The 13115-nt window shown below is 39.9% G+C and overlaps 1 protein-coding gene across 1 annotated transcript in view; it reads right to left on the minus strand.

The window, feature by feature from the left end:
* The window catches only part of CACNB2 (calcium voltage-gated channel auxiliary subunit beta 2), a 535276-nt gene that overhangs the window by 30723 nt on the left and 491438 nt on the right, over window positions 1-13115 (minus strand). Inside the window, exon 10 of the mRNA XM_053713972.1 lies at window positions 2101-2252. Coding sequence (XP_053569947.1) covers window positions 2101-2252 — 152 coding nt within the window. The remainder of the gene's footprint in view (window positions 1-2100; window positions 2253-13115) is intronic.

Below are 13115 nucleotides of genomic sequence, written 5' to 3' on the forward strand. Positions count from 1 at the left end.
GGTGATATTATAAAGTAACCATGTGGGGGCAGTGTAATACTTTGCAATATTATTACTTTTTCTGTTGTTCATGAAATAAAATAATATTTAAATTATATTGATTATTATATGAGTGGGTGTCTGTGTAAGTATGTATACATGAGTGTGTGTGTGTATATATAGAAACATAGAAACATAGAAACATAGATATTGACGGCAGATAAGAGCCATAGGCCCAGCAAGTCTGCCCCACCTTACCTAACAGTATAAACTTATCTAGTTCGTAGGATAGCCCTATGCTTGTCCCATGCATTTTTTAAAGTCCCCCACAGTGTTTGTTGCTACTACCTCTTGAGGAAGTTTATTCCATAAATCAATCACTCTTTCTGTAAAGAAGTGCTTCCTCAAATTACTCCTGAATCTACTACCCTTTAGCTTGAGCTCATGACCCCTTGTTCTTGAATTTTCCATTTTATGTAAAATACCCACAGCCTCAGTTTTACTAAACCCTTTAATGTACTTGAAAGTTGCTATCATATCACCTCGTTCCCTTCTCTCCTCTAAGCTATACATATTTAGGTCATTGAGCCTATCCTGGTAAGTTTTATTTTTTAGACCATGTACCATTTTGGTAGCCCTCCTTTGCACAGATTCAAGTTTGTTAATATCCTTCTGAAGATATGGCCTCCAGAACTGCACACAATACTCAAGATGAGGCCTAACTAATGATCTATAAAGTGGCATAAGAACCTTACTATTTCTGCTGCAAATACCTCTACCAATACATCCAAGCATTCTGCTAGCCTTACTCGCTGCCTTACTACATTGTTTACTAAGTTTTAAATCATCTGAAATAATAATTCCCAAGTCCTGTTCCTCGTCTGTAACAGTCAGTAAAGTGTCATTGAGTCTGTAATTAACATTTGGATTTTTCTTCCCTAAATGCATTATTTTACACTTTGCTGTGTTAAACTTTAGATCCCAGTCGTTTGTCCAATCCTCCAATTGTTGTATATCACTTCTCATTTTGTCTACCCCCCCTGGAACATCCACTCTGTTGCAAATTTTTGTATCATCTGCAAAGAGACATACTTTCCCCTGTAGCCCTTTGCTGATATCGCAGATAAATATGTTTAACAAAACAGGCCCCAGAACTGACCCCTGAGGAACACCACTAGTAACAGCCCCCTCTGCTGAATGAACTCCATTTACTAAGACACTTTGTTTTCTGTCCTTAAGCCAGCATTCCACCCAGTTCACAATTTTTGAATCTAGACCAAGGAGATATAGTTTGTGAATAAGTTTATTGTGTGGGACGGTGTCAAATGCTTTGCTGAAATCTAGATATGCTACATCAACTGCTCCTCCCTTGTCTAATACTTTTGTTACATAATCAAAGAAGTCAATTAGATTAGTCTGACATGATCTCCCTGAAGTAAAACCATGCTGATTTTGGTCCTCTAAATTGTTTGTCTTTATGTAAGTCATAATTCTTTCCTTTAAGAGGCTTTCCATTAATTTCCCTACTACTGAAGTTAAACTAACTGGCCTGTAGTTGCCAGATTCTTCTCTACTGCCCTTTTTATGAAGAGGTATTACATTTGCTATTCTCCAATCATCTGGGACAGCTCCTGTTAATAGTGACTGATTAAACAGATCAGTTAATGGGACAGTTAGCACTGAACGAATATATATATATATATATGTGTTTGTATGTATGTAGAGTGTAGAGAAGGTGCTGTGTATAAAAATACAGATACTATATATATATATATATATATATATATATATATACTGGGCAGGATACCATAGGAAGCACTCTTTACCATCTTGTGTGGTGGTATTTGAACGTGTTAGGATGATAAAATACAAACTTTATTAAATTAATTAAAATGGGTAGAACATTAAAAACAAATGCAGCAAGTAAGCGTAAGTGACATGTCAATTCCCTCAGTTGGGTATAGGTATTCCCATTAAAGGTGCTAGTCATCAATGGAGGATGTAGTCTATGGATAGCGGATATTCGTGACCATAAAAAGGTATTGATAACCTAGCATGAGCGTTTTGTACAAAGACACTTGTTTAGTGAAAACTCCCCAATTTCCATAAATGTCTACTTACCTTAGGAGAGGAAATCTTTACATACACTATAATGGGAGCAAGGGAGGTTTTGCCAAGTTGAGTTGGATGGTTAATGGTATCTGCGTCAAGTACTACAAGTTGCAACGTTCTTGCTAATTCAAAGATGCGTTCAATTTCACTCTGAACTTCAGCTATGGATGAAAAATAATAAATATTTTGATAATCAATGGTACAATTATTATTAATAATAATAATAAAACAAAAAATTCTCAAAGATTGTTTGACTTTTTTTATATTAATACAGATTTTTATTTTAAATATTTGTTTGTGGACTTTTTACGTTGCAGTTTCAAACAACTTTCCAATTCACTTCTATTATCAAATTTGCTTTCTTCTTTGTGTACCCTATGTGGAGGATTAAACCTAGGTGTGCTCACAAGATCTCAGGAGCGTGCACATGTCTTTAAAACTTTATGGCCGCTGTGTTTGCAACTTTGTATCACAATCCTTTAGTAAAGCTTATCAAATTATTTATTTACAAAAATCCCCAGAGACTGTAATGGTGTTTTTTGTTGTAGAAAATCATTAAATAAGTTTTTCTTTCATGTAATTAGCAAGAGTCCATGAGCTAGTGACGTATGGGATATACATTCCTACCAGGAGGGGCAAAGTTTCCCAAACCTCAAAATGCCTATAAATACACCCCTCACCACACCCACAAATCAGTTTTACAAACTTTGCCTCCTATGGAGGTGGTGAAGTAAGTTTGTGCTAGATTCTACGTTGATATGCGCTCCGCAGCAGGTTGGAGCCCGGTTTTCCTCTCAGCGTGCAGTGAATGTCAGAGGGATGTGAGGAGAGTATTGCCTATTTGAATTCAATGATCTCCTTCTACGGGGTCTATTTCATAAGTTCTCTGTTATCGGTCGTAGAGATTCATCTCTTACCTCCCTTTTCAGATCGACGATATACACTTATATATACACCATTACCTCTACTGATTCTCGTTTCAGTACTGGTTTGGCTTTCTACTACATGTAGATGAGTGTCCTGGGGTAAGTATGTCTTATTTTCTGTGACACTCTAAGCTATGGTTGGGCACTTTTATATAAAGTTCTAAATATATGTATTCAAACATTTATTTGCCTTGACTCAGGACGTTCAAACATTCCTTATTTCAGACAGTCAGTTTCATATTTGGGATAATGCATATGAATAAATTTTTTTCTTACCTTAAAATTTGACTTTTTTCCCTGTGGGCTGTTAGGCTCGCGGGGGCTGAAAATGCTTCATTTTATTGCATCATTCTTGGCGCAGACTTTTTTGGCCCAAATTTTTTTTTTCTGTTTCCGGCGTCATACGTGTCGCCTGAAGTTGCATAATTTTTTACGTTTTTTTGCGCCAAAAGTGTTGGCGTTCCGGATGTGGCGTCATTTTTGGCGCCAAAAGCATTTAGGCGCCAAATAATGTGGGCGTCTTTTTTGGCCCTAAAAAATATGGGCGTCACTATTGTCTCCACATTATTTAAGTCTCATTATTTATTGCTTCTGGTTGCTAGAAGCTTGTTCACTGGCATTTTTTTCCCATTCCTGAAACATTTAAGGAATTTGATAAATTTTGCTTTATATGTTGTTTTTTCTATTACATATTGTAAGATGTCCCAGATTGACACTGAGTCAGAAGATACTTCTGGAAAAACGCTGCCTGGTGCTGGATCGACCAAAGTTAAGTGTATCTGCTGTAAACTTGTGGTATCTGTTCCTCCAGCTGTTGTTTGTAATGAATGTCATGACAAACTTATTAATGCAGATAATATTTCCTTTAGTAATGTTACATTACCTGTTCCTGTTCCATCAACATCTAATAATCAGAGTGTTCCTGTTAACATAAGAGATTTTGTTTCTAAATCCATCTAAATCCATTAAGAAGGCCATGTCTGTTATTCCTCCTTCTAGTAAACGTAAAAGGTCTTTTAAAACTTCTCATTTTTCAGATGAATTTTTAAATGAACATCATTCTGATTCTGATAATGGTTTACTTAAAGAAGTCTTAATTGCATTAGAAATAGAGGATTCTGGTCCTCTTGATACTAAAGCTAAACGTTTAAATAAGGTTTTTAAATCTCCTGTAGTTATTCCAGAAGTTTTTCCTGTCCCTGATGCTATTTCTGAAGTAATCTCCAGGGAATGGAATAATTTGGGTAATTCATTTACTCCTTTTAAACATTTTAAGCAATTATATACTGTGCCATCTGACAGATTAGAGTTTTGGGACAAAATCCCTAAAGTTGATGGGGCTATCTCTACTCTTGCTAAACGTACTACTATTCCTACGGCAGATAGTACTTCCTTTAAGGATCCTTTAGATAGGAAGATTGAATCCTTTCTAAGAAAAGCTTACTTATGTTCAGGTAATCTTCTTAGACCTGCTATATCTTTAGCGGATGTTGCTGCAGCTTCAACTTTTTGGTTACAAGCTTTAGCGCAACAAGTAACAGATCATAATTCTCATAGCATTGTTAATCTTCTTCAACATGCTAATAACTTTATTTGTGATGCCATCTTTGATATCATTAGAGTTGATGTCAGGTATATGTCTCTAGCTATTTTAGCTAGAAGAGCTTTATGTCTTAAAACTTGGAATGCTGATATGTCTTCTAAGTCAACTTTGCTTTCCCTTTCTTTCCAAGGTAATAAATTATTTGGTTCTCAGTTGGATTCTATTATCTCAACTGTTACTGGAGGGAAAGGAACTTTTTTACCACAGGATAAAAAATCTAAAGGTAAATTTAGGTCTAATAATCGTTTTCGTTCCTTTCGTCACAATAAGGAACAAAAGCCTGATCCTTCACCCACAGGAGCGGTATCAGTTTGGAAACCATCTCCAGTCTGGAATAAATCCAAGCCTTTTAGAAAACCAAAGCTAGCTCCCAAGTCCACATGAAGGTGCGGCCCTCATTCCAGCCCAGCTGGTAGGGGGCAGATTACGTTTTTTCAAAGAAATTTGGATCAATTCAATTCACAATCTTTGGATTCAGAACATTGTTTCAGAAGGGTACAGAATTGGCTTCAAGATAAGGCCTCCTGCAAAGAGATTTTTTCTTTCCCCGTGTCCCAGTAAATCCAGCGAAAGCTCAAGCATTTCTGAATGTGTTTCAGATCTAGAGTTGGCTGGAGTAATTATGGCCAGTTCCAGTTCTGGAACAGGGGCTGGGGTTTTATTCAAATCTCTTCATTGTACCAAAGAAGGAGAATTCCTTCAGACCAGTTCTGGATCTAAAAATATTGAATCGTTATGTAAGGATACCAACATTCAAAATGGTAACTATAAGGACTATCCTGCCTTTTGTTCAGCAAGGGCATTATATGTCCACAATAGATTTACAGGATGCATATCTGCATATTCCGATTCATCCAGATCACTATCAGTTTCTGAGATTCTCTTTCCTAGACAAGCATTACCAGTTTGTGGCTCTGCCGTTTGGCCTAGCAACAGCTCCAAGAATTTTTACAAAGGTTCTCGGTGCCCTTCTGTCTGTAATCAGAGAACAGGGTATTGTGGTATTTCCTTATTTGGACGATATCTTGGTACTTTCTCAGTCTTCACATTTAGCAGAATCTCATACGAATCGACTTGTGTTGTTTCTTCAAGATCATGGTTGGAGGATCAATTTACCGAAAAGTTCATTGATTCCTCAGACAAGGGTAACCTTTTTAGGTTTCCAGATAGATTCAGTGTCCATGACTCTGTCTCTGACAGACAAGAGACGTCTAAAATTGATCTCAGCTTGTCGAAATCTTCAATCACAATCATTCCCTTCGGTAGCCTTATGCATGGAAATTCTAGGTCTTATGACTGCTGCATCGGACGCGATCCCCTTTGCTCGTTTTCACATGCGACCTCTTCAGCTCTGTATGCTGAACCAGTGGTGCAGGGATTACACAAAGATATCTCAATTAATATCTTTAAAACCGATTGTACGACACTCTCTCTGACGTGGTGGACAGATCACCATCGTTTAGTTCAGGGGGCTTCTTTTGTTCTTACGACCTGGACTGTAATTTCAACAGATGCAAGTCTGACAGGTTGGGGAGCTGTTTGGGGGTCTCTGACAGCACAAGGGGTTTGGGAATCTCAGGAGGTGAGATTACCAATCAATATTTTGGAACTCCGTGCAATTTTCAGAGCTCTTCAGTCATGGCCTCTTCTAAAGAGAGAATCGTTCATTTGTTTTCAGACAGACAATGTCACAACTGTGGCATACATCAATCATCAAGGAGGGACTCACAGTCCTCTGGCTATGAAAGAAGTATCTCGAATACTGGTATGGGCGGAATCCAGCTCCTGTCTAGTTTCTGCGGTTCATATCCCAGGTATAGACAATTGGGAAGCGGATTATCTCAGTCGCCAAACGTTACATCCGGGAGAATGGTCTCTTCACCCAGAGGTATTTCTTCAGATTGTTCAGATGTGGGGACTTCCAGAAATAGATCTGATGGCTTCTCATCTAAACAAGAAACTTCCCAGGTATCTGTCCAGATCCAGGGATCCTCAGGCGGAAGCAGTGGATGCATTGTCACTTCCTTGGAAGTATCATCCTGCCTATCTCTTTCCGCCTCTAGTTCTTCTTCCAAGAGTAATCTCCAAGATTCTGAAGGAATGCTCGTTTGTTCTGCTGGTGGCTCCAGCATGGCCTCACAGGTTTTGGTATGCGGATCTTGTCCGGATGGCCTCTTGCCAACCGTGGACTCTCCCGTTAAGACTGTCACAAGGTCCTTTTTTTCCATCAGGATCTCAAAATCTTAAATTTAAAGGTATGGAGATTAAACGCTTGATTCTTAGTCAAAGAGGTTTCTCTGACTCTGTGATTAATACCATGTCACAGGCTCGTAAATCTGTATCTAGAAAGATATATTATAGAGTCTGGAAGACTTACATTTCTTGGTCTTTCTCATCATTTTTCCTGGCATTCTTTTAGAATTCCGAGAATTTTACAGTTTCTTCAGGATGGTTTGGATAAAGGTTTGTCTGCAAGTTCCTTGAAAGGACAAATTTCTGCTCTTTCTGTTCTTTTTCACAGAAAGATTGCTAATCTTCCTGATATTCATTGTTTTGTACAAGCTTTGGTTCATATAAAACCTGTCATTAAGTCAATCTCTCCTCCTTGGAGTTTGAATTTGGTTCTGGGGGCTCTTCAAGCTCCTCCGTTTGAACCTATGCATTCGCTGGATATTAAATTACTTTCTTGGAAAGTTTTGTTTCTTTTGGCCATCTCTTCTGCTAGAAGAGTTTCTGAATTATCTGCTCTTTCTTGTGAGTCTCCTTTTCTGATTTTTCATCAGGATAAGGCAGTGTTGCGAACTTCTTTTAAATTTTTACCTAAGGTTGTGAATTCTAACAACATTAGTAGAGAAATTGTGGTTCCTTCATTGTGTCCTAATCCTAAAAATTCTAAGGAGAGATCATTGCATTCTTTGGATGTAGTTAGAGCTTTGAAATATTATGTTGAAGCTACTAAGAATTTCCGAAAGACTTCTAGTCTATTTGTTATCTTTTCCGGTTCTAGGAAAGGTCAGAAGGCCTCTGCCATTTCTTTGGCATCTTGTTAAAATATTTAATTCATCTTGCTTATGTCGAGTCGGGTAAAACTCCGCCTCAAAGGATTACAGCTCATTCTACTAGGTCAGTTTCTACTTCCTGGGCGTTTAGGAATGAAGCTTCGGTTGATCAGATTTGCAAAGCAGCAACTTGGTCTTCTTTGCATACTTTTACTAAATTCTACCATTTTGATGTGTTTTCTTCTTCTGAAGCAGTTTTTGGTAGAAAAGTACTTCAGGCAGCTGTTTCAGTTTGATTCTTCTGCTTATAATTTCAGTTTTTTTCATTATAAGATTTAAACTTTATTTTGGGTGTGGATTATTTTCAGCAGAATTGGCTGTCTTTATTTTATCCTTCCCTCTCTAGTGACTCTTGCGTGGAAGATCCACATCTTGGGTAGTCATTATCCCATACGTCACTAGCTCATGGACTCTTGCTAATTACATGAAAGAAAACATAATTTATGTAAGAACTTACCTGATAAATTCATTTCTTTCATATTAGCAAGAGTCCATGAGGCCCACCCTTTTTGTGGTGGTTATGATTTTTTTGTATAAAGCACAATTATTCCAATTCCTTATTTTTTATGCTTTCGCACTTTTTTCTTATCACCCCACTTCTTGGCTATGCGTTAAACTGATTTGTTGGTGTGGTGAGGGGTGTATTTATAGGCATTTTGAGGTTTGGGAAACTTTGCCCCTCCTGGTAGGAATGTATATCCCATACGTCACTAGCTCATGGACTCTTGCTAATATGAAAGAAATGAATTTATCAGGTAAGTTCTTACATAAATTATTTTTTTTCGAAAAGGATAATTTTATTGCAAGACAGGAGGCTCCTATTTTGCTTTACTTTCTTTACTTGAAAATCTCTAGCAGTAAAGATATATAACATTTGAAACAAAGTAAAAGCCCCTCAACCAATGGGGCACAGCAACCGTAATATATACACAAGTCAGACTTTCACTTCCTCTTTCTTTACTGCAGCAGAGAAGGTGATGTAAATGTATTGGTTCACTATTTTCTATTACAATTACAGTGTTGTCTAAATCTGTTTTTTCCTTTTCTATCCACTCATTCAATGAGAGTGGATCTGCTTTATGTGATCTAATTTTCATTCTAACCTTCATTTGCTAAATTTATTGTTTTAAAACCGTTTTTTTCCTTTCAACTACTTATAGAATGTTCCATATTTCTTATTTTTTTCTAAAGCTTTCTGAAGTAGTTTTTTATTCTATTTTATTGTAACGTATACCTTTTCATTTACTGTGTGGGTTTTCATAGCGCTCGTTGCCCTCTGGGGATGTCATATATATTAATGTGACACGAGCAGCCATCTTTTCTTCTTCTTTTCCAAGTAATACGGACGCCATCTTGGATCACGTGACGCTACGTCTTTTGCGCACCGCCACGTGATTGCGGCCATTTTGTTTTTGGATTTTTCCTCGATTACACCGGTTTGCAATCCTAACGAAATTGCTTGCTAATCTACTTCATCTACCCTTTTAATTTTATGGTGTACTATTTTGTAAGTATTGTGTTGGCTTGTGTGTTTACTGCAGGTGCCAGCCCTGCATATTTATACTGTTGCTAAGCTGCCCTTTTTCTAGAATAATTATTAAATCTGGAAAAGTATTCTTTATTTAAAAGTATTATTTCATAATATTGTCTTATATTGCGGTACTCAAACGAGCTCCGCTACAGGCTGCTACTAAAAGTTTTATTATGGTTAACAACCTTAACAATCCATAATAAGATTTATCATGTCGGATTCAGAACAATCCCAGGACATACAGTCCATGATTTCTGCCTCAGTTGCTAAAGCCATATCATCGGCTATGGTGGACATGCTAGCCCTACCTAGTAAGAAACATCCTACAAGATTGCTTAGAGGATCAGTCAGATACTGATCAGCCTAAAAAGAAACACAATCTGGAGAGCAACCCCTCCTCCAGTGATAATTTACCTGCTATGAATCCCACCCCTGGGGTAATAAGGGAGAATGAAACCTCTACGGAGGAAATACCAAATAATTCACCCCCCTATGGATAGACAGTATTACCCAGAGGACTATTTGCCCGATGAGTTGAACCACGACCAATCTAATGAAATTATTCCCATACCTGATAACACAGAGGTCATAGAAAATGCTATTTTGGACTTTGGTCAACCCATGTTCTATCCGGATAATTTAAGGTACCCTAGGTCCTCTGAATGGTCCCCTGCCCCACATATTACAACATTTTTACAGCATTGGTTACGTAAACCCCTTTCTAATTCTGCCAGGAATAAATTGCGGGCGGAATGCCCCCGTCCTGTCCTCCCAGACAAGGAAGCACATACCCCAGAATTTGTCCCTAATATCGTCACTTTCATTACCCGAAGTGGTAGGGACCCTAGAAGGAGCATTGACAAGTCACTAAAGTCTACTCAGGATAAACTCCTGGACCTGGTAGGACCACTGACACAGATCCATCAGTTAGCAGATAGTGCTATAATGTCCTCACAATCATTAGACCCCTCCAAATTTAGGGAGTGGACGCAAAGAGCAATATGTCTTTTGGGGAATACAAACGTGCCTTTATCCATAGAACGCTGCAGGGTGGCCCTCTCTCGGCTCGACCCTAAATTGGCAGAAAACATAAATTATGCTTACCTGATAATTTTCTTTTCTTCTGATGGAAAGAGTCCACAGCTGCATTCATTACTTTTGGGAAATAAGAACATGGCCACAAGGAGGAGGCAAAGATACCCCAGCCAAAGGCTTAAATACTCCTCCCACTCCCCTCATCCCCCAGTCATTCTGCCGTGGAACAAGGAGCAGTAGAAGAAATATCAGGGTGAAAGGTGCCAGAAGAATAAAATAAAGATGCCCCACATAAAAAAATTACGGGTGGGGAGCTGTGGACTCTTTAAAATCAGAAGAAAAGAAAATGATCAGGTAAGCATAATTTATGTTTTTCTTCTTAAATGGAAAGAGTCCACAGCTGCAGTCATTACTTTTTGGAAAACAATACCCAAGCTATAGAGGACACTGAATGCCAAGACGTGAGGGTACATTAGGCGGCCCATTCTGAGAGCACCAAGCCTGAAACCACTGCCCAGAAAAAAACATCTTCGTCCGAAGCTGAGAAAACTTTAAAAGGAAAAGCCCCAAGAACACTGACCCGCAGGTAGTCCAGAGCCTAGCTAGAGACCGCAAAATTGGATTCAATTGAGCCAACAGGCCTCCAGGAGACACCGTCGCCCAACAGTCAGTCCCTCACCACTCACCCTTCACTAAAAAAGGGAACACCAGCCTAAACTCCCAAAGGGATAGGATCAGGAGAACAGAAAGAAAAAAATGAAAGGTCATAAATCCATAATAGAACCCCCCCCCCCCCCCAGAGCAAGCCCAGCTCACAAGAGCCCAAATGGGTCCTGACAGACAAGGGGAGACTACGCCTAGACCAGGAGAAACCGGAGGTATAGGATGGAGCATAGAAACAGAGAAAACTTTCTCTCAAACGTTGTGCAAAAGCACCAATAGACAACAGAAGACCTCACATAGTACGAACTTAGAACATAGAAGTATTCCACAACAAAAAAACGTGTAACAGACCCAGAGAAAAAAACATGAGTAAAGAACACCCCGCCATCTTCAGGATGACACAGAGAATACTTGCTGAGAGCAAAAGCGGCCAGCAAAAGAACAGTTTCCAAAAGACAACTCCCAGACAGAGGGCACACTCTAGGCAATCCAAGCCACCAGACCTACCCATAGGTCTTCCAAAAAAGTGGAAACATAACCTCCACAAGGTCCCCCAACTGAGCCAACAGGCCTCCAGGAGACACCGTCGCCCAACAGTCAGTCCCTCACCACTCACCCTTCACTAAAAAAGGGAACACCAGCCTAAACTCCCAAAGGGATAGGATCAGGAGAACCAAAAGAAAAAAATGAAAGGTCACAAATCCATAATAGAAACCCCCCCCAGAGCAAGCCCAGCTCACAAGAGCCCAAATGGGTCCTGACAGACAAGGGGAGACTATGCCTAGACCAGGAGAAACCGGAGGTATAGGACTGGGCATAGAAACAGAGAAAACTTTCTCTCAAACGTTGTGCAAAAGCACCAATAGACAACAGAGACCTCACATAGTCCGAACTTGGAACATAGAAGTATTCCACAACAAAAAAACATGTAACAGACCCAGACAAAAAACCACGAGTCAAGAACATACCGCCATCTTCAGGATGACACAGAGAATACTTGCTGAGAACAAAAGCGGCCAGCAAAAGAACAGATTCCAAAAGACAACTCCCAGACAGAGGGCACACTCTAGGCAATCCAAGCCGCCAGACCTACCCACAGAACCTCCACAAGGTCCCCCAAGAAGGGAAGTGACACCCAGAACCCGAGGTGGAGCAATCCTAGACCCTCTGTATGTAAGCTTAGGGAGCAAGCTAGCTACTATGCCCACCTAGATCCTGGAGATGACAACATCTCTCAGAACCCACTCCCAGCCGGGCCAGCCCCAGCAATGGCAGGTCTGAAACAGGGGAACAGAAGAACCCCAAAACCATCTCAGAACGAGTGGAAGAATGGCCACAGCCAATCCAACAGAGCACAAGTGCAACCCGACACCTTAGAACAGACAACAGGACCGTAGAACCAAAGGATCTAGCAAAAAGGTCCAACTTAGTCTTGACACAGAGCCAACAAGTCTCCAAATGGAACATAACAACCCAGAGAGAATATCTGTCTCAGCTAGGGAAGCTCACAGGTCCAATTTCCTGATCCAGGAGAAGCCTTAAGAAAGGGACCATATCTCCATAAAAAGTAGACTAAGCTCTCACCCAAGAAGGGAAAAAGGGCTAAAAGGCAGCACCTTCCACCAGTCACGAAGCCACCGGTTAAAGAAGAAATCAATCCCCATCTCAGAAGCCCTGAGAAAGTGATTCCCCTAAAAACTACCCTGCTAACATGTAACCAATGTGCAATAGTAGCAGCAGTGACACTGCAAATCCATTCATCTGCAGAGCAGTGAATTCTATTGATACTACAGCAAGCTGACCAAGGGAAACTGCATAAGGTGCAAAACACTCAGAAAAAACCTGGCCAATCAGACCAGGTCAAGTCATTAATCCGAGTAAAAGGACATAGCCCAAGTTTCCAGGAACTGGGGAACCCCAAACCAACCCTGGAGCCTATAGGTCCGGTAACAACCCCCAAAGGGATCCACAAGGGAAAGAGCTGAATGAAACTCAGCAACCAGAAGCCACAGGGAGAACAAGTCCGAACCCCCAATTGTTTAGACAAACAATACCCACAAACTTAACACCCCATCTGAATAACAACCCAGACCACAGGGAATACTAATGCAAAATCCAGATCAACCTGGATAACAAGAAAAACTTGCAAGTCCCAACCTAAGGAAGAGACCACCCCTTGCCGAAGTCCCACTCTCCAAAGGAGCCAA

This window comes from Bombina bombina, chromosome 5, assembly GCF_027579735.1.
Source record: "Bombina bombina isolate aBomBom1 chromosome 5, aBomBom1.pri, whole genome shotgun sequence".
NCBI lineage: Eukaryota > Metazoa > Chordata > Amphibia > Anura > Bombinatoridae > Bombina > Bombina bombina.